We start from the raw sequence: 22,419 nt of genomic DNA, 5'->3' as shown, positions 1-22,419 counted from the left end.
GTGTAAAGAATACTTCCCAGGGGCTGGAGAGAAGGCTCAGTGGTTAAGAAAACTGGCTTCTCTTCTAGAGCTCCTGAGTTCAATGGCCAACAACCACATGGTGTCTCCCAGACATCTGCAGTGGGATCTGATGCCTTCTTCTGGTATGTCTGGGGAGAGCTACAGTATACTCACATAAAATAATCAATATTTTGTTTTTTAAAAAATGAAAGCTCCCCAATTATCTCTAATTGGTTAATACAAAATTGATCAGCCTATGGCTGATCAGAGGAGACAGGAAGGCTGGACTTCTGATCTCAGCCAAGTAGAGAGAGAAGGAAGAGAGGGACAAGAAAATCAGAGTTTGCATGAGGTCGAGGTGAAGGAGCAGACATGAGGACACACGTGGACCAGAGTGAGCCAGAGGAAGACCAGATGGTACATAACAGTGCATTTGTCTGGGTGTTAGCAGCCTTAGAGGGTTGGAATAGCCCAGAACCTGTCCATCATAGGCTCGTAGCTTGTTAATCAACTTAATAGGTCTTTGTGTCAGTTATTTGGGAGCCAGAACGGGAAAACAGAATTTATAATTCATTTCACATTAGCTATTGCCAGTTTACTTACATAGCAATAAGACAATTAAGTGGGAAAACAGTAAATAAAAAGTTTCTATAGTAACTCACAATGATTTACTATTGGATAGTAAATAAAAACTCAGTTTTTGACAAGATTCATAAAAGTCTTCATTTCCCCTTAGCATTTAATTTCTGATTATCAAAAATAATCAATTATTATAAAAGTTTGATATTTTTGGTACCCCACCTCCCCAGGTATTTGACAGGTTGAGAATTCCAGCCTTAGCAACTTAACAAGTCACCTCAATCTACCTATATGTATTTATATCTTTTAAAGGTGTATCGCTTGTATATTTACATGTTTTGCCTGCATGTATGACTGTGCACCACCTAGGTATAGTTCCCGCAGAGGCCAGAATAAGGAGTCAGATCTTCAGAATTGGAGCGAACAGTTGTGAAACACCATTTGGGTGCTGCAAACTCAAAGAGAAACCTCTACAAGAGCAGCAGTGGCTCTTAACTACTGGGCCACCTCTCCAGCCACTTTTGCATCTTTCAAAGGAGTAACTTACAGAAAAGCATAATAAAACCATAAGCAGTAATACATAAATTTTTACTTACTTTTTAAATTTGTTTTTTAAAAGTAAAAGTACAATTTTGTACTATGTAGCCCTGGCTGTCTTGGAACTCAATATGTAGACCATGCTGGCCTCACACTAAGAGATCCACCTGTCAGTGCCTCCTGAGTACCAGCACTACACCCAGAGAATAATGTATAAATGTCTGTGGTACTCATTTTCTGTTCTGTCTGCCACAAATACCTTTAAGGGCTGCCTGCCATCACTTTGTTACGGGGATAAAATGGTGTTTTCCAGTTTATGGCTATTATATCAGCTAGAGTTAACTCTTAAGCAAGTACTTTGGGTGATAGACCCTAAAGTAAAATTAAGGACAGGCGAGGAAATCCCTTTTATTGCATTTCCTTGAGCAGCCTTCGGAGTTGAACTTTGTCTACCCGGGTAGCTACTTGTATTTTTATGTCGAACTCCTTTCTCCAGTTTCCTAGGCACTTCGTTTTAGTTTTACTACAAATATTCTCCCTGATGACCGCATCTCTGGTAGAGCACCCGGAAGGCCAAAATCCTGGAAAGCCAGATTCGCAAGTTCCCTCAGCTTTCGCTTTACTCGAAGGTGGCTGTTTCCGGTACTGAGCAGGCAAGCGCACGCGCACCACGCCTGTCCAAGCAGCGCCCCAGAAAGGCCCTTCTCAGGAACGGAAGAAGACTCAAGGCCCTGCTGTGGCGGCGAACTACATTTCCCAAAGTGCACTGCGAGAAATTGCCGGCGGCGATTGGGGCAAGTGGTTGCGGGCTCGGCTGCCCACTTTGGACTACACTTCCCGACACGACGCGCGAGGCGTTGCCAGCTGCCGGCCGAGGGCGAGTTGACGCGGGAGCTCGGGACGTGAGGCATGAGCGGCGCCCTCCCTCGGCCCGTGCGTGTCCTGCTTCCTACCCGCGCGAGGGTCGCGCGGCACGGGGCCTAGCGGCGGGCATCGGCGTTCTCAGGGGCAGGTGCAGCCGCAAGGGCGCCAGGGAGGGTAGCTGCCACCATGGAGGTGAGCGGGCCGGAAGACGACCCCTTCCTGTCACAGCTGCACCAGGTGCAATGCCCAGTGTGCCAGCAGATGATGCCCGCCGCGCACATCAACTCGCACCTGGACCGCTGCCTACTGCTGCACCCCGCGGGGCACGCGGAACCAGCGGCCGGGTCTCACCGCGCTGGGGAGCGGGCCAAGGGGCCCTCGCCACCCGGCGCCAAGAGGCGTCGCCTGTCGGAGAGCTCGGCGCTGAAGCAACCTGCCACCCCGACGGCGGCCGAAAGCAGCGAAGGCGAGGGCGAGGAGGGCGACGACGGCGGCGAGACCGAGAGCCGTGAGAGCTACGACGCACCGCCCACGCCCAGCGGTGCGCGCCTCATCCCGGACTTCCCGGTTGCCCGCTCCAGCAGCCCGGCCAGAAAGGGTTTGGGGAAGAGGCCAGCGGCTGCAGCCGCGGCGGGCAGTGCATCCCCGCGCAGCTGGGATGAGGCAGAGGCGCAGGAAGAGGAGGAGGCGGGGGTGGACGGCGATGGCGACGCGGACGTGGACGGCGAGGACGATCCCGGGCACTGGGATGCGGACGCCGCCGATGCTTCGTTCGGAGTCAGCGCGGGCCGCGCGCATCCCCGGGCGCTGGCGGCTGAGGAGATCCGACAGATGCTGGAGGGCAAGCCGCTGGCTGACAAGATGCGTCCCGACACGCTGCAGGACTACATCGGGCAGAGTCGGGCCGTTGGGCAGGAGACTCTGCTCCGCTCGCTCCTGGAGACCAACGAGATCCCATCGCTCATCCTGTGGGGCCCGCCAGGTTGCGGGAAGGTGAGTGCTGCTCTGCCGAGGGCCCGCGGAGGTATTCCGAGCGAGCGAGCGAGCGAGCAAGCAGGCCGGGTGCGGTCCTCAGAATTCCGGACCCCTCCTCGGGAGGGGGAGGCCTGGGGGCGCGGTCCTGATGCTGCGTGAGCCGAGTTTGTAATAAGCAAGCAAGCTTGTCATTCCCCCAGATGCCCCAGACCCCTTGTTGGGCGTTTTCCAAAAGGAAAATGCCCGAATTTTCTTGCTTTGCGCAGAGATGTGGACTGAGATTCGAGCTATCTTTGTGGTCATAACCCTGATTTTTAGTGACCCAATTCCAAACAGAGGGCATGCTGCAAACATTGGGGAAGAAACATTTTGTATGCTCCAGTTGCTGTGGAAAAAGTAGTTAATTTTTTTTTCCTATTATACTTTACCCCCTCTCCCACTAGTTGGTTTATTCTAACTGGGTTTTTGGAACTAATAGAAGTCTCCCTTCCTGTGATTCGTTTTTTTTCAACAGGCATTTCCATAACTTTCTCTTACCGCTTGCTGCTTGAGAAAAGCATCAGTGCTTTAGTGGCCCGTTCTGGGTATCAGCTTAACCACAGCCAGAGAAGATTGGTTAGAATACCAATCTTCTCAATATATGGTTCAGACTGCATCGTTCACAAGCACATCCCTGATGTTTATCCTGTTTTTCTTTGCAACTCCTCTCGCAGCCACACCTCTTTATTTGCTGTAATACATCATTCCTTTTGTGCCTGCTTGTACTCGTGTTCTTTCTGGCTAAGCATAAATCAGATGGACCCAGATAGCATTTATTTAAGCCCCGGCCCTTGCGCTCTATGCTACCATTGAGCTACACTTCCAGCTTCAGAAATAACATGCTGATTGCTTAGCTCGCTGATGGCTAGCGTCTGGCCCACTCCTCCCACATTTAGTGGTAATGCCTCCATTCAGGGGTTTGGTCAGTAGCATTGGTAGTAATTCTGACATCTGTGTTACAACATAAAAATAGTCAGCTATTGATGCTTGTAGGCTTTGAAAAGGTCTGCAGGGAGATGAGTGGTGAGTCATGGTGGATTGAATTCAAGAGATTTACTGGGCCAGGGCTGCTCATTGAGGCACTTGGTGGTAGTCACAAGCCTATATGACAAAGGAGCCTAATTTCAAAAGACACAGTAAAGCTGGGATTTGCCACCAGCTAGCCAGTGTCTAATAACACTCAACTGTAGGATTTCCAGAAAATAAAGTGCTGCCTTTCTATTTAGGGATAGTTTGTCATTTGGCAAGTAACCTTCTCTTTTTCTTTCTTCCCATTTTTAATACTGAATTGGTAACAGTAGTAGTAGTGGCAAATGCGTATTTATTGAGCACCCATTAAGTGCCAGATACTGAATTAAGAGTTTTCTTGAGGACCTGAAAGTTAGATGAGTAGTTAAGAGCACAGACTTCTCTTCCTGAGGACCCAAGTTCAATTCCTAGCACCGACATGGTGGCTCATAAGTACCTGTAACTGCAGTTTCAGGGGATCTAGTGCTCTCTTTCAGGAGATCTGATATCCTCTCTTCTCACCCTCCAGGGCAAGAGACACACCATGGTGCAGACATTCATGCAGGCAAAACACCCATATGCATAAAACAAATTCTTTCTTCAAAAAAAAAAGTTTTTCTTGAGTCTTTCCTTTGTTTTCTAAGTATTAGTAATATCGACTCGCTCCTTTTAATTTCCTTCTAGAGTGGATGTTCAGAAGTGGCATGCAGCCGTTTCATATGCTGGCCGCTTATTGCCCTCAGAAGCTGTTCGTTTTGCTTTTCTCTGCTAATCTGCTGGCTTCCCATTTGAGCTTGGTTCTGGGATCAACTCTTATCCTGGGGCCTTTAGCCTTATACTCTTGGCCAAAGGAGAAAGAATTTTCTCTTTGGTGAGAGGTCACAGCTGTCACCCTGGCTTTGCTAAATCGAGACTGCTATTCTTTATTGGGATTCATAAGACCTTAAAGAGCCCACCAAAAAAGAATCAAAAGGAGTCAAGGGTGGAGGATGGTCAGAACTGGCCTACCATTTAAGTATCTTCCCATTTTCATTGCAGTGCTTATTTGGTTTGGTTTGGTTTGTTTATTCTGTACAGTCTATGCTCCAGCACTCTTCCCTGTTCAGTGTACTTGGCTAAGTAGGTATGATCTTGCTTTTGGTACCTATGCATAAGTGCCCAGTCTGATTAGGTTTTTAAACTTTATCTTTTTCCAGACCACCTTGGCTCACATCATAGCCAACAACAGCAAGAAGCACAGTATAAGGTTTGTGACATTATCTGCAACAAATGCCAAGACAAATGACGTGCGAGATGTCATAAAGCAAGCCCAGAATGAGAAGAGCTTTTTCAAAAGGAAAACCATCCTTTTTATTGATGAGATCCATCGCTTCAATAAATCTCAGCAGGTATATTAACTTTTTACTATTTTTAGATACTGTATTTATAAGGTAAGATACATATAGTGTAAGATCCCTTTGTAAAGTATAAAGCAATATACAAATGCAGCAAATGTTAACTTTCCTCAAGACACAGGCTTGCCATCCATCCTCAAACCTCTCTTGCTGGCTCGCTCTCTTTCTTTAAAGTATTTTTAGATGACAAGAAAATGCTTTCTCCCTCTGATAAATGAAATAATTGCCATATCTCTGAGCTGTCTGTAGAAAAAAAGGTTCTTTTGATCCATTTCCCAGCTTTTAGAGCCTTTGAATCAAAAAAGACGTTGTGACCAGTTGAACTCAATATAAAGATCATTATTTAAGGCTAGGGTATAAAGCACTTAACTTGCTTATGAAAGACCTGGATTCTGGCTCTGTCCTGCCCTCCAAAGTTCATGGTTTTATCTTTCCCCAGTATTTTCATGTTCAAAATTATTTTCTGTTTTCTGTGCCTTCTAGTTCTTGTCAAGGTAAAAACTGCAAGATAATGGTTTGTTTAGTTTAAGCCCTTAAGAAAGGAAATGGTAGTTTGTTTCTATAAATAAAACTTCTTTTTGGATTACCTACATAGAAAAAATATTTTTTTGCAGGCATACTTTTTTCTTTGATTTACATTGTTGCAGCTGTTCAGGTATAGGTATTTCCCAAAACTAAAAAACCCTTTTTCTCCAGATGTGAATCTTTTTGAGTATAATAACCCTTTAGCCTTCTGCCTGATGATTTTGGCTTAAATATGGGACCAATGAGTTGGCATTTCCCCTTTAGACAGTGTTTGCTAGCTGTACATTCACCAGTTTGTTAAGAACAAATAACATGATAATCGAATACCTGTAGGAGAGCATTTTAGAAATATTAACAATGCTCTTCTGAAAAAAGCTGAAGTTGCATATATACGCATTCTGTGCTAGTTCAGCAGCGGGTAGCGGGTACTTTTCTAACAACAAAGTAGTTTATGGTGAAGCTGTTGGAACTATACCATATTCTTCCAGCAAGAGAACAGAATTAGACACTGGCATCCAGAAGATGCACTTTATATACTAACTAAAAAAGATGCTCTTGAAATTGATGTGTCTATACTGATGAGTGTCCTGTAAAGGTAAAATTAGAAGATGAAGGAGTAGACAAGCAACTTACGTAGCAGGATTCCGCACATGGCTGTTGAGCGGGATCACTTTCTTCTCTTTTCCTCCCATAATTATTAGGACACTTTTCTTCCTCACGTGGAATGTGGGACGATCACGCTGATCGGCGCAACCACTGAGAACCCTTCCTTCCAAGTCAACGCAGCACTTCTGAGCCGCTGTCGGGTAATTGTTCTTGAGAAGCTTCCAGTAGAGGCAATGGTGACAATTTTAATGAGAGCAATCAACTCCCTGGGAATCCATGTCCTAGACTCTAGCCGCCCTACTGACCCTCTGAGCCACAGCAGCAACTGCAGCTCTGAGTAAGTAGATCTTGTGCAGCCCCTGGGTGCCCACACCTCCCTGAGAATCTCTTGGCAGAGGGCCAGAGAGGGCTGGGCCTTTGGCAGTGGAAGGGTGGAGGCAAAGAAGAGCCTTTGGTCTGCCTGTAAGGAAAGTGAAGGAGGAGGAAAGTGCTTGATCCTGCTTGCAGGTTCCCTTTTCTGAGGTGCATCTTATGGCTGCCTGTAGGTGCATATATGTCTCTGAGCTTTAATGTTACTTTGTTATTGTTACCTGGGCATTTGCTTTTATGCTTCATGCTTTTTCCCTATTCACTTATTTTTAAAATTTAGAAAGACTATAGGAAGCCTTATTTAAAGGCTTCAAGCCACTCGTTAAATAGAAGAAATAGATATATACTTCTAGAATTACTTTACAAACTCTTCGGAGATTTGTGTTAGAATCAGACTTCTTATTGCCCCCAGTGTAATTTTCAAAGTACTGAGGAAAAGCTAATGTAACTCTACTCATACAATTAGTTTTCTACCCATACAATATAATTTTGCATATTCCAAAACTCATTTCCATAAAAGTAAATTGTTACTGAAAGTGACATGTTCTGAAAGTGACAGACTGAAGAGACTGTCTCATTCCTTTTGTTGACTAGCTCTGCATCATGACCACCCCGTAGCCTTTCTTGTAGTTAGTCCATTTGATTTCATGGGTCAGAGGTTTTTCTTTATTGTTAGAAATGTTGTTCAGAAGTCATTTGTTCATGTGCCGACTGAAATAATGCAGTAGAACATAATGTGGTCTGAGGAGAAGCCATTGCCACTTCCTTGCCCTATGGACCAGACAGCTGCTTGTGCTTGCTCCAAGGCCAAGTTCTGGGGCTGCTTTTCAGTGAGGATTAAAGTACAAGGCATAGTTGTACTCTCAGGTTTTAGGTTTCAACAGTTTCTCCCTATGTGTCTACATTGTCCCATTTGTTTCTGTCTTATATTTAGGAAGAGCACTACCTCCATGCCTCATTTAAAAAAAAAAGCCAGAAATATTTGGCCAAGGATCCTTGGGCAGAATGAAGTGGCTTCATTGTAGTGAACAGTTATAGAATGGCCATTAGGATTGTGGCCAGAAAAAAAGTTTGGGACCTGCTGTTATCTGACCGTTGTTGTCATATTAGGGGCTGTTGTGGTCTGGGTCTCAGGTCAAGGTATCTCCTGTAGTCTTTTCTCCATTTCTTTAGAAGGTTGGTTCAAGGCCCCCTCACAAGTAAATATGCAGTTATTTATGTACTCTATAAAACAATGCAATGTTTGCATTGAATCTACACACATTCTCTCATATACTTCAAATTCTGATTAGATTGTTTTTTAGTTTTTAACTTTTTTTTATGTCAACTCAATACCTTATTTATGACAAATGCTTTATTACTGAGCTGTGCTTCTACCTCCGTAAAACACAATGCCTAACATGGCAGAAATGCTATACCAGTAGCCATTGCTCTCTGCCATTTAGAGACTAGGGGCAAGGAGAAAAGATCTGCAAATGTTTAGTAAAAACACATTTTAAAAAGCATTTTTTTCTGTCAAAGATTGATAGGATTTTAGGCTGTAGAGAATCCATGGGTCAGCTGCAGACTCATGTCAGCATGTGGTAAAGGCAAACTGAAAAGAGAAAAGCAAAGAAGAAAATTGCCTAAACTTTAGGAAACTATTTTTATCATGTATGTTGGTTGTAATGTGTCTGTAAGTTTATGTCCTCCGTATTCAAGGTCATTTCATTTCCTGCATTTCATGGGTCTGAGCTATCCATGTTCTTTCAGGCTTCCTGTTCACGGCCTTGCCGTGATTGAAGTGAGGTCAGTAGAACTGTGGAGCTCATCTTCATGAGGAGCGTTTCTGTGCTTTCAGAAATTTCTAGATGATCTGCAGGTACATGAAGTATGAGGAGATCCAGTAGAAGAATTACGGTTTCATATAGCTATAGACCTGCTAAAATGGCATTAAGTAAGTGGAGACTCCTCATGTCCAACATGGCTTACTGTTTCCTCTGTCATTTGTTTATAGCTGATCCTAGTTATGGCTTCTTTGCATTCTTGCTTGCTTCTTCTGTCCTCCACCTTCCTGGGAACACTAAGAAAGTGGGAAGTTGTTTGGTTTATATCCCCATCACCCTGTCAATCATATCTTATGTGTTTAGTGATTGGTTAGGGCATGAATAAACCCTAGCTTTCAATGTGAAAGACATGATTTAATTCTTCAGTGTTGTCCTTCAGAGGAGGTAATTGCCCAGGTATGAGAGCCTCCTTTTTTTTTTTTTTTTTTTTTTTTTTTTAGTAAAGTTTGCCTTTTTATCTGATGTAAACACAGTAAAGTAAGAACTAACCTTAGCACAGTTAATGACTGAATGGCTAGCTTTACTGACAAGAAGTTAGGAGATGTCATAGATCACAAAAAAGCAAACACATTCTAGGTGACTTCCTTAGAGAAGTAGCTGCCACCAGTTGCCAAGAATAATTTTGACTTTCAGTTTTTGTGGATAAAATATTACTTTCAAATCACTATTTTCTGGTATCAACTGTGCGTTCATTCTTACACACATTAATCAGCTTGGTTACACTGATCTAGTTAGAAGAAAAGACTCAGATCCCAGTCACTGATTCCTCTCTGGGAATATTGAGTGGGCATTCTTGTTGAGGTTTTATATTTTGATGTTCTACTAAACTAGAACATGCACAGAGAAATTCTAGAGTGTTGAAGGCTGCGCATAAGGTGGCAGGTATGGCATCTAGGACTACTCTAGGCGAGACTTGATTGTATTTGGAAACCCAAGTTCTCTAACACAGTGTCTCCATTACAGCAGCACAGAAATATTCAGTTTCTTGCTTCATATCCAGATCTTTTCAGTTGCTCGGCTACTAAGCTCCATCTATCTCCACCCCAGCCTGCATGCTTTTAAAAAGAAAATTCCTTAGGCCTTTAATCTCAGCATTCCTGAGGCATTAAAAGTCCTGCAGATGCTAGGTATTGTGCATGTTGAAAAGTACATTTCTGTGCCTGTAGAGAGCATGTAGTGTGATAGAAGCCAGATGAGCAAGGAGCTCGCAGTATTCTGTGATGGCCATCTCTACAAGAGAACTCCTTAAACTTGGTGTACTAGAGACCTTTTCTTCCAAGCAGTTGTATGACCCCAAGTATATAAGAGAGGTATAAAAGTCAAACTTTGATGGGTAATGAGTCATAAAGTTATGATGATAATGATGGTGGTGATGACGTAGTTGTTTATGTTTGTTTTTCAAGGCAGAGTTTTTCTGTGTAGCCCTAGCTGTCCTGGAAATCACTCTGTAGACCAGACTGGTCTCAAATTTAAAGATTCACCTGCCTCTGCCTCCCAAGTCCTGGGATTAAAGGTATTCACCACCCCTGCCTGGCTAAAATTATTTTAAAACAGTTATTTGGTGTACATGTAATTTTTTCCCTAAAGATGAAACATATTTGCTTAATAATGAGATGAATGTAGTTGTTTGTCTAAAATAATACAAAGGATACACACTAATTAAAACTTATATACTGATGAATAACAATAGAAAAATATTAAAAGTCTTCATTGTCTGGGGATGTAACTCAGTTGGTAGACTGCTTTTCTAGTGTACATGAAGTCCTGGGTTTGATTCCCAGCACTGAAAAAACTGGGCATGGTCACATATGCCTGTATTCCAGCACTCAGGAGTAGAGGAAAGATGATGTGAAGTTCTTTCTAGGATGTATAGTTCAGACCAGGTGTCTTGAGTCCATACGACAACTGAGTAACTGGACGTGTGTCACTTAAGTGCACCTTTCCAGATACTTCATTTCAGCTCTGGCTTTTTATTTAGTGAGCCAAGCTGGCTCCTTTGGTTCTTCTATGAAATCATAAGTAATTTTACTTTCTAATATTATATGTCAAATAAAACCCAAAAACTAATGTGCGAAAGAGTTCAGGCTTCTAGAAAAGAAGGAGTTTCCTGTGTTCTGCTAAGATCAAAGTTTTTTCTCCAGTTGGAGAAGCTAGGTCCTATGTCTTTTACCTATGTATCTTGTTAACCAAAAATACATTTTTCAAATGCATATGTTTTAGCCAATTTTTCCGTATTATAGAAGCTTTTTTATCTTTGTTCTTTTTTCTTTCTTTCTTTCTTTCTTTCTTTCTTTCTTTCTTTCTTTCTTTTTTTTTTTTTTTTTTTTTTTTTTTTTTTTTTTAGAGAAAGGAAAGATCTCACTGTGTTACCCTGGCTGTCCTGGTACTTGCTTTGTAGGCTAGGCTGACCTGGAACTCAAGACTACCTGCCTCTGCCTCCTGGATTAAATTCATGGGCTGTCACACCTGGCCATCTTCATTTTGTTTTTCATTTACTTTGCATGTGGGTTTTGGTGCATGCACGCCATGTAATGCATTTGGAAGTCAGAGGACAACTTACATTAATTGGTTCATTCATTTTACTATGTGAGTTCTGGAAATCAAATTCAGGCTTAGCAGCAAATGCCTTTACCCACTAAGACATCTTACCAGCCCCTGTTTATGACCTCATCACAGTATAACTTGCTATTTATTATTTTGTTATTTATTGCTATTTGTTATTTTATGAAATTTTGGTCAGTCTAGTCTCAAAGTAGATTTTACTCCCAATTAATTTTCTTTACCTTTTCAAGTTTCTTTCTAAATTGAAACACTCCCCCCTCTTGGGCATGTGCATATGCGTATGTATGTATATAGGAAGGAAGAGTTCTGAGAATCAGTTCTCTCTTTCTATGTGGGTTCCAGGGATTGAACTCAGATGATTTGGCTTAGCAGCAAGCACATGTGCTCACTCAGCCATGTCACTGGCTCCTATTTTATCATTCTTTGTATGAATTATTTCATTTCCTCATTCAAAGACATTTTATTTTTAAATTTTAGTACTTTTAAAGTTGTTTTTATTATTAATAGTATTAATGTGTCACTGTGTGGGCTTGTGCAGTGCGTGGGTAAGTGGGTGCTAGAAGAGGTCAGTTAGAACCAGCTATTGGAGCCCTTAGAGTCAGGAGTCAGAGACGGTTGTGAGCTGTACCATGTTGTTTCTAGGAACTGAACTTGGGTCTTCTGCCAGAGTATTACATGCTCTTACTCACTGTTTTTTTTTTTCCTAACCCTAATTTTTTTATTTGTGTGTGTGTGTGTGTGTGTGTGTGTGTGTGTGTGTGTGTGTGTGTGTCATGCAGCATATGGGAGGTCAGACAACAACTTTGTGAAGTTGACTCTTTATGTAGGGTCTCAGAGTTGATCTCAGGTCTCCAGGCTTGCACACTGTCTACCTTTACCTGCTGAGCTATCTTCACTGCTCCCAGAGTATTTTAGAGCACCTCATGTAATTACTCATCGCAGCTTATAAAAGCAGGAGTTCGGAATGTAACTGAGTGGTGGGTAGAACCTTGGCGATTCCTGCCTGGTATTCTTAAGTGGGGATTGTCATTTGTGCTTTGGTTATACCCACTGAGTGCCATCAGCACAGCCCCTTACTATTTGGACAGAGTTGCTAACAGATTTCTTTTTAAAAAATACTCTGGCAGGGGTAAAGTTGCAAGTATGAATCATATCTAAAGGGAAGAAGGAGTGGTCTCTCTGTGACTGCAAACTGGAACAGTAGAAGATCTCTGCATTAGAACCTGTGATGACAGCTAGCTGGATTAGCTCCATAGGCAAGCTCTGGGTTCAGTAAAGACAACAATTGAGGAATATACTGTATATCAACCTTAAACCTCCACATGCACCAGTACACGTGTGTATACACACACACAGTGGTTAAGAGTTTAACCTTTAAGGGAGCAGCTTAATTTTCCCAAGAGGATAAACCCCGTGTCCACTCTTGAAGCTCTACCGCTATTTATAGATCTTTGAAGCACACACTCATGGAAGGGACATATACCACAGTGCTAATTTTAAAGACCAGCATCTATCTATTGTGTGCTTCTGTCTTTTGATTTTTTTTTTTGTAGGTTCAATATAACATGTATTTGCTTTAGAAATGAGGTCTGAGCAGTTATTTATTTGAAGAACATAAAACTATAAATTATGATCCCAAAAGTGTTTTAAAAATTGACTACACTATTAATGATTGATTGAATCATAAAGGAAATTAACAAATGACGAGGTAGATGTTATTCCTGGTTGATAGAAATAGGAATTTTGTTTTCTAATGCTTTATTTTATTTTTTAAGAAAAGAGTGTCTTGCCATGAGATGGTAGAAAAGGCAAATTAACCCACTCATTATACAAACTTTGAATGCCTGTTATCTACCAGGAATTGGAACTACAGCAGGATAGACCTACCACCTCTGCTTTTTAATGCTATCTTTGTAGGATAATAAAAATAACTTCAAAAAATGACATTCTCAAATCCCACAGTCAGCATTTACTGGCAACTCTAAGATGAGAATAGTGGTCCAAAGCATACCTTATGGTTTAGGGCTCACACGATCTGTGTTGCTAGGAGGCTTTCCTAGGAGGTAGTGGAGGCTACTTTTATTAGTTCCAAGGCAGACGGAAGTATTCAGGCAGTTTTGTTTCTTCCATCCCCTTTCCCCCTGGCATGCCCTTCCCCCTCAGGTGCCCCCCTCCACCCTCTTCTGGTCTTTTCTCTGCACATTTTGTTTAGTATGTGTCTTTTGATTTTCTTTTAATTCATATTCCAGAAAATCCCATCTCTAGGTGATAAATGCTTCCTAGACTCTACAAAATGCTAATGGTATAGTCTAGATGTGTGGTGAATCTTCTGGTAAAGTGTCTTCTGGTTGGAGCTGCCTTTTTAGAAAGGGAAAAGGCCATTCACCAGAGCTGTTGGGGCTCAGGTGGTCCTCAAGAGTCTGTGAAGAAAGCAGTGTTAGAAAGTTACATGATGAGAACCTTGCATTTTTGTCAACTTATACACTGGAGTCATTTGGGAAGAGAGAACTTCAATGGAGATAATGCCTGCATCCACATTGCCTCTAGTCAAGTCTGTATTTTCGTAATTAATGATAGATATGGGAGGACCCAGCCCTTAGGAGGCAAAGGTACCCCTAGGCAGTTGGTCCTCAGTTGTATAAGAAAGCAGGATGAGGAAAACATGGAGAACAAACCAATAAGCAGCCTTCCTCCATGGCTGCTGTTTGAGTTCCTGTCTTGAGTTGCTGCCCTGACTTCCCTCAGTGATAGACTGTTACTTAGAAGTGTAAGATGCAATAAACCCTTTCCTACTGCTTTTGGTCATGGTGTTTAATCACAGCAATAGAAACCCTAAGACACATAATGAATAACTAAAAATCTAGGACAACTTAGGTAAAGGAAAAAATGTCATTTTAAAAAATTATTACCATATAAAGGATTAAGTTTCACCATGGTTCTTTTTCAAATAAAATTTGGTGGGTTTATTGTTGTTTCTAGTTTCCCCATCTCCCTCCTCTGAGACTGTTTTTAAAACATTAGGCATTACTTTTGTAATGGGGTAGGTAATAAACACAGTGTTAACTCCAGCAGACAAGCTGGATCCTTTCCCCTTCAAGACCCTTTCTTAGCCCTACCCAGTTCACTGTACAGTGTTTTCCAAGTAGCTGGTTTGGATATCTGTGGCCAGGACTCATTGTTACCATAAATAATTTTAACTGAAGACTGGAAATGACATGAATGAACTATAAATTAAAAATATTTTTCCTCAAAAAATACAACTAGCCACTCAGTCAAAAATATCCTAAATAAAAAAAAAAAAAATATCCTAAATAATATGTTAGATGGCTAACTAGGTTGGGAAGAGAAATTTTATTAAACCAGGCTTTAAAGGTAATCATAGTTTGACCTTTATGAAGGTCTGAACTTAGAAGTGATTGTGTCTAGATAGTATGACAGAAATCCATAAGTCCACTGCTGGGAATCAGGTAGGAAGATTGCTAAGTTAAGGCAGCATTCATTGGTCTGCATACAGAGACTATTCTTCAAAAACAAACAAACAAACACAAAACCAAAAACCAGAAAAATATGTAAATGAATAAGTGTTATTGTGAATTTCAGTCCTAAAAGGTTAGGTGACTTACTCAAGTTCTCAGAGAGCCCTCTAATCAGTTTCCATGATAGTGTGAAGTACCAGATGTTCTTCATTACACTGGGAAGATTTTATATGATTAATACCCACAGAAGGTGGCATACTGCCATCTAAGAATGTCATGGCCAAAATTCCAAAGACCTGTTGTTCCTTGGTTTGCTGTGTCAGAGTAATTGAGATCCCTGTTTGTAAGATGAGGGATTTGGGCTTTCTGATTAAAGAAATGTGATGCTGTCTTTACTTCATGTGGAAGGTGATCCGAATATTCTGTCATCAGATGTAGATTATCCTTGACATAGGCTTTCTATATACTGTGGTGAAGTGCTAGCATGTATAGTAGTTTTCATGACTCTCTAGGCTAGAAGCAGACAGCCCACTTGTAAAGAGTGACTTTTCATAACAGTTGATGTCTTGGCTTTGTACAAGCCTGTATAGACTAACTTGTACAGTGAGTACCTCTGTGGTTCATAGACTGTGACAGCCTCAGCTTGGGAGGTAGAGTGAGATACCCTATAGCTCATGTGTGATAATGTGTAGTGACATACCCTTAGGACTTCAGAAACTTGGTCAATTCTTAGTTTAAACAATGCTTAATTATCTATGTAAACAATATGAATTTAGAACCTTCTAATATAAATATTAGAACCTTTGAACCAGAAGGCTTTACTGACGTTAAAGTTAAATTAAGATGTGCTGCAAATGAGATGTTGAGTCTTGAACGTGTTGGTAATGAACATTGGTTTCTATTGCAGGCCCTCTGTCTTCATAGAAGATAAAGCAGTGGATACTCTGGCTTACCTCAGTGATGGTGATGCCCGGACTGGCCTGAATGGACTGCAACTGGCTGTGCTGGCCAGGTTAAGCTCTAGAAAGATGTTCTGTAAGAAGAGTGGTCAAACCTATTCTCCTAGTCGAGTTCTGATCACTGAGAATGATGTGAAAGAAGGCCTACAGCGATCCCACATTTTATATGACCGGGCAGGTGAGGAGTTGAACTATGGGAAAACAGAAATGCAGGGACAAATGTGCCCACAGCTCTTTCCACCCTCTGACCTTCAGCTGGGTCCATAGCATGTTCAAAATGTTCATTTTGATCTACATATTTTAATGGAAGTAAGCCTCCTACACAGGGCTGACCTTTCTGACGACAGGCATAAAGCAAACTGTCTTGGTAAGAATCAAGAAGAGCTTGGGAGTTTGAAATAGGAGACTTCCCCTTCATCTTGTAAGATGATTAGATAAATTTCCCCTTTTTGTCTGATAGGACCTGAGAGAACATGGTAGTTTGAAAGATCATAAATTCAGTTGGCAGTGATTCTTATGGTCACTTATAGAGTCAGTAAGGCAGAAAAGAAATTACTGATTTATTTGAGAGTTAACATCCTCCATTTTTAAGTAGCTTTGAAATTTTTTAGTAGCTTTGAAATTTTTAATTTTGCAATATGTGCTAGGTGTTTGTATAAAAACATCTATAAAGATGGCAGATATCCTACCTCTTATTAAATCTGTGAGCTGCTAATATTAAATATCATAAGCACAGCATATTTGTAACTTCTAATGAAAGGTAGAGATGAAGATGGCTTATTGTAGATTAAGCTGAACTCTGTTCTAAGACATTTGTGTGACTCTAAATAGTATCATATTGCATAACTATGGAGTGGAATTTCCATGCCTTTAAAAGTTCTTCCAGAAAAAGAAGCTGATAATTGAACCTTCCAGGTCTCACATTGACTGTGTCTCCATTCTGGTATTTCTTAATGATGAGAGTTCTCCTTACAGGATAGAGAATTGAGAGGCGGGGCTGTAGAATGACCCTGGTCCTAGTCACTGCTTTTCATGAGTGAGCTGAGTGGCCAAAGCATCCCTAGCTGCTAATACTGTGTGATGTAAATAATGCTGAGGACACATTGGTCAACCCTGTCCTAACTGTTGTGCTGAGCGTGTGCCCCAGCCAGCGGCCTTTTTGAATGCTCTCTCTTGAAAATCTTGTCCTTGAAAAGCCTGGGAAGTAAAACATCTAGGCATAGCACCCTCCTTGCTTCTAGCCAAATATTAACACGAGATAAGAACAATTAAACATTTTTCAGAAGTGAGCAGATTCTTGCCTTTTTCATTTTCTGGAGGTCCAGGAGCAGTCGTCTCTACCTCCCCTTGTGAGCATCCCAGAAGACCCATTCCTTTGACCAGATTATCTTTCATATTTATCAGGTCACTAATCACAATCCATAGGATATTAATGAGTGATCTTTTAAGTGCTTTTTATTTTTTTTAGATTTCCCAAACAACCTTAGAAGGTAGCTTATTAATATTATCCCTACTCTATATAAAACTCATCTCAGTTTACAAAAGCATGCGCTAAAACTGATCCCAAAATTTACCTTTACTTCCCAAGAAGATATGCTGCCTCAATGCCTGCATATATTCCCATGCCTACCTCCTGGAGTCACTACCTAGTCACTCTACCTAAACCATGCTACTTAGAAGAGATACTTGGAGGTGTTCAGCCCTAGGAAACTGTCTGTGAGGGACACCTTTTTAGTAGCCCTTTGCTCTGAGGAGCTGAAGGCAGTGGAAGCTACATGGCTTGGTAGCACAGCCGTGAGGACCCATATGTCATGCCCCCTATGTTAATGCGCTTACACTGCCCATCCACACCAGCATGTCTGTTCCACAGGGGGATCATTAGACACACATAAATATAATTCACATTCTCAAGAAATGTATTTTTATAGGTGGCTCCAGAAAGGAGAATTGTCGAACCGTTTCCCTGTAAATGTGTTAGCTTAGACTCTTGGAGTTTTTTATAACCCTGATTTAACAAAAACTAACTACCATTAGAGGCTTTATTATTAATTTCTTTTAATGTCACAAACTACACAGTTGCCCCCTAATAGAATCCAGTTAGAGGTTTAGATGTTTATATACCAGAATGAAGGTATTTCTGAATGAGAACAAATGGTCTGCCCTGCATTGACCTCATGCTTTTAGTTTAATAATATGAACTCTCCAATTCTCAAGCTACATATAATAAAAGCAAAAGTAAATGTATTATTTCTATAGGCTAGTAATTAACACTAACAGGTTTAGTTCTTCTGTACTATTTGCTTTGTATAAGGCCTGGGTGTTTAAAGCAGCCACGTTTTTCTTAGTGAGCATCCCAAGGCATGGAAACTTGCTAAAGTCTGCATTGCTGGTGAGTTTGAGGTTCAGGTCCAAGCTACCTTGGACTAGAACCTGTGGTACAGTTCACTGTATTGTACAATTGAATTACCTCTCATGTTAAGTCAGTAAAGATGAGTGGCCTGTGTTAGAGAATATAGGGTTAACAGGTATGAAGAACCATAGGCCTTGCTCTGTTGAGAGATCAGGGCTCAGAGTGCCCAAACCAAAGTGGTAAAATGGGTTAACGCCATGTAGATCGCCCAGGACACTTCCAGCCAGGGTCTGTGGCTCACTTTACTAGAGAAGCTTCAGATAAGGGACACTGCTTATTCATAAAGCTTAATAACTTGATTCATGTCATTGACCTGGCCTAGATTTCCTTAGGAATTGAAGTTTGGAGGTTCTGCAATCAGCCTGTTAGATACTTACCCTTTGGTAGACCAGTTTCTTGTCACTCTATTTGAAGACCAAATGTCATCTTAGCAGCTGCTAGGATTTGTTCCTGGAGCCAGAGTGCTCTGCCCACCAGAACACTGTCGCATTGTTGATGTAGCTCATGATGTCTACAGAGCAGGTGCTTCTCTGGAAGGACTTAGGACCAGAGGACGTTGCCTTCTCAGCTGTCAAGTCCTTAAACTTACATGAGAGAATAGTCAGAAGGCATAGGCATGTGTAGAGAGCTCTGCTTATTTTTGATAACTAATTGTTCAGCTATTATTCTATTCTTAAATGTTTTTTTCTAAATTATATTTTGATAATTTGTTTGCTTGTGAATCTTGGTTTAAAGATGGACTGAGGCCAAATGGTAAGGATGGGGCCACAGTGCTTTGAGAAGATCCTGCTTCACAAGTGTCCCCACAGTCTATGGTGTAATGACCCTGGGCTCCGGATATCAAGGTGTCAACTGGCAATGACACTGAGGAACAAATGGGCTCTATCAGCTGTCCTTGCCACTTTCTTTCAACCCTGACGACTATGACCAGGCCCAGTCAGTTTTATTCAAATAGACTCTATGTGGGCAGAAGATGGAACCAGGACATGAGAATCTCTCTCCCATCTCTCTTGTCTCTGACAATCCACTGTGATAGGGATCACCCTTAAGAGTGCCTGTCCCCTCCCTTCCCTTTGCCAGCCTCTATGTCTAAGTGTTCTCAGTGTGTATAACTGTCAGGAGTTTCTCCTCTGAATAGGACTGCTATGAAACAGGCCTGGAGCCCTGAGTGAACTCTGGGGCTTATCCAGGTGTCACCCCACGGAGTGTGGTTGGAGGACAGCTGTCATGCCTGCCTTCCCCAGCACAACTGGGGCCTGTTTTAGTGCTGCTTTGTGTGTCGGGTAGGCATAGAAGGCAGCCATGTGACTGTTGTTCTGATGCACAGGAGAAGAGCACTACAACTGCATCTCTGCCCTACACAAGGCTATGCGTGGCTCTGACCAAAATGCTTCTCTGTATTGGCTGGCCCGGATGCTTGAGGGAGGGGAGGACCCACTCTATGTGGCCAGGAGGCTGGTAAGGTTTGCCAGCGAGGACATCGGTGAGTATAGGAGAGTCTGTGGGGGTGGGGACTCTGAGAGGGGATGTGCTTACTCTAGTGTCGTGTCATGCAGAATAGGTAGGAAAAGAAAGACTTGCCATGAGCTCAGTGCTCTGTTGCTCTATGCGCATGCGTCTATTTACAGAGTTGCAGCCAAATGTTAAGGTTTTTATTCGTTAGTTCGTGAGGTAGAAATGGGAGGTTCTGGACACCATTCAAGACAAAGATTGGAAAAGTTTTCCTTTTCTTATTGTAGACAGTGTGTTTTCATCCATCCATTCTTATGAATGCTTTCATGGCTTTGCACTTTCTCTCTGTTATGTTTAGTCTCTTGTTTTTCCTACTGGAATATATTTTTCCACAAGAGGCCATTTTGACACCAACAATAACTCAATAAATAGTAACAACCATTATAATGCGATTGGAGATGAGAGATAAATTGGTATCATTGTGCTGGGTATTTTATCCCTATGTCTCATGCAGCAGTGGTTGCTGCTTACAGCAGCACACTGACAGGTTGGAACAAGGGGATTCTGTGACTTAAACTTGGCTTTGTTTCTTGTTGTGTGATAGGTCTGGCAGATCCATCAGCGTTAGCACAAGCAGTTGCTGCCTACCAAGGTTGTCACTTTATAGGCATGCCCGAGTGTGAGGTAAGATACCAGTTCAGTTCTTTGCAAATCTTCTTTGTTCTGTGCCCTGTCTTTTGTGGATTTGAATATAAGTCTGCCTTCATCACAAGTATGTTAGGTCCACTTAATAAGCTGCTCAGCTTTTGAAATTTTTATGTAGAATCTTAGCCTCCTAGAGAGATGAGCATTTCCCCATCTTATCAGGTTGTGGTTTAGTTTGGATTTCATAATATTCAGACTTGAACCCAGAGCTTGCATGTGCTAGGTAAGTCCTCCATCACAGTACTATCCTCAGCCCTGTTTTAACTTTTTAAACAGGGTCTTATAGGTTGTTCAAAAATAGTCCTTAATCCATTCTCTAGCCCAGGCAGTCCTTGAACTGAGAACTTCCTGCCTCAGTCTCCTGAGTGACTGAAATTATAGGACTGTCACCAGAAACAAGACTGCTTTCATACTGTTCTTAGGAGTCTTAAGGCTCAAAAGTATTCTAAGTTTTCTGGGAACAGGAAGCAGTGGGTTCACCTCCATGCTGACAACTTACTAGTCATCTGCTTTATGAACCAGGGCTTAAGAAAGATTTGATTTAGTGAGAAGTTCATAGGTTAAATGAGAACTCCTGATCTAGCTCCCCTCTCACCTCATAGGACTTTCTCCATTGTTACTAATTGTTCACGCTATGTTAAAAGGGGACTATACAAATTAATTTAAAAAACAAGCAAGCATGGGAATCATCTAAGAGTTAACTAGGAGGAATCATAAGGTACTCTGCCAAATAGAAACTGTAGCATTTTCCTGGTGACATGTGTCCTTCTGTGTCCTAGGTGCTTCTGGCCCAGTGTGTGGTCTATTTTGCCAGAGCCCCAAAGTCCATTGAGGTGTACAGTGCCTATAACAATGTAAAAGCCTGTCTGCGGAATCACCAGGGGCCCCTGCCTCCTGTACCCCTGCACCTGAGGAATGCGCCCACCAGGCTGATGAAGGATTTGGGCTATGGCAAAGGCTACAAGTACAACCCCATGTACAGTGAGCCTGTGGACCAGGACTACCTGCCTGAGGAACTGAGAGGAGTTGACTTCTTCAAGCAGAGGCGGTGTTGACTCTTGGGCCATGAGTAGGAGGCTTGAATCTTGAGGAAGACCAAAAGTCACTGGATCTTGGAGTTGGTTGCCTGGGGAAAGTTAAAATAGACCAACATTTTGTGCCAGAAATTAAGGGTTCCATAGATGGAGGTGGTTACTTCAGCTAAATGTGTATCATTGAAGTTGTGTTCATTTGCACCCTGTGCAATGATAATGCTTATGAAAATACCTGGCAGCTTTGTGCAATTAATTAATGTTATAAGGAATTATCTATTTTGTCATAGTATTTAAGTCATAATGTCATTTCAAAGTTCTGTTCAGTAGGCTTTTTTCTTTTAAAAAATGTATATTCTGGGTAGTTACAATTGGTACAAGAAAATGTAATTGTGATTTAATACTGCATAGTGATTTGGGTATTTTTTTTATATGCAAAGGTCTTATGAGCCAATAAAACTATTTCAAAGTACTCTTCAGTTCTTCAGTGTTCCTCCTTTTTGGGATGGCTAGCTTGACCAGAATTGGCAGGTTTGGTTTAGCTGAGAGGCCCTGCCTCATGAAATAGTAACCAAGGAAGATATTTTCCATCAACTTTGTGTCTCTACATGCAATTGCACACCTATGTATGTGCATCCCACCACATACACCCACCCATACATATACAGACATGCACATGGGCTGGGGAGGTGAAGGGAGATGTGGGGAATACAACTACTCTGAAGAGGAGACTCTCCTGCATACCTTAGGCACTACAGAAACTATCTGAACAGTAAAATGGCCAGATGTAAAAAGCACATGCAGGTTGGTAGTTTCTTGCCCACTAGTTACAAGCAGCACACACACCCAGAGAGACACTCCCCCCAACCACCCCATGGCAGCCAAAACTGAATTTGTCAGTAAGGAGGCCAGGATAAAAAGCATGCTAGAAAGAGAAAACTTTCATAGTTCCTGAATGAGCCCTGCCTTTGTTTTTGTGTATCTCTCATGCTTAGCATATGGAATGTGAAAGTACATATTTGCTAAATACTAAAATGAATGGATAACACTTTCCTGGAGAATATGTAGATCTGAAAATCAAGCTAGTCCTCAGTTCCTCTCC

At 41.9% G+C, this 22,419-nt stretch overlaps 1 protein-coding gene across 1 annotated transcript; it reads left to right on the top strand.

Annotated features, from left to right (window-relative positions):
* The first annotated feature begins 1,943 nt into the window (after window positions 1-1,943).
* Wrnip1 (WRN helicase interacting protein 1) lies at window positions 1,944-21,789 on the top strand. Its single transcript, XM_052156991.1, has 7 exons — window positions 1,944-2,973; window positions 5,199-5,390; window positions 6,623-6,864; window positions 15,668-15,897; window positions 19,457-19,612; window positions 20,186-20,265; window positions 21,066-21,789. The coding sequence occupies exons 1-7, from the start codon at window positions 2,167-2,169 to the stop codon at window positions 21,339-21,341; spliced, it is 1,983 nt and encodes a 660-aa protein (XP_052012951.1). The 5' UTR covers window positions 1,944-2,166; the 3' UTR covers window positions 21,342-21,789.
* The last annotated feature ends 630 nt before the right edge of the window (window positions 21,790-22,419 follow it).

Source organism: Apodemus sylvaticus, chromosome 14 (genome assembly GCF_947179515.1).
Source record: "Apodemus sylvaticus chromosome 14, mApoSyl1.1, whole genome shotgun sequence".
In the NCBI taxonomy this organism is placed as follows: Eukaryota; Metazoa; Chordata; class Mammalia; order Rodentia; family Muridae; genus Apodemus; species Apodemus sylvaticus.
Note: the sequence above shows the minus strand (reverse complement) of the source record. Positions and strands in the feature narration are given on the sequence as shown.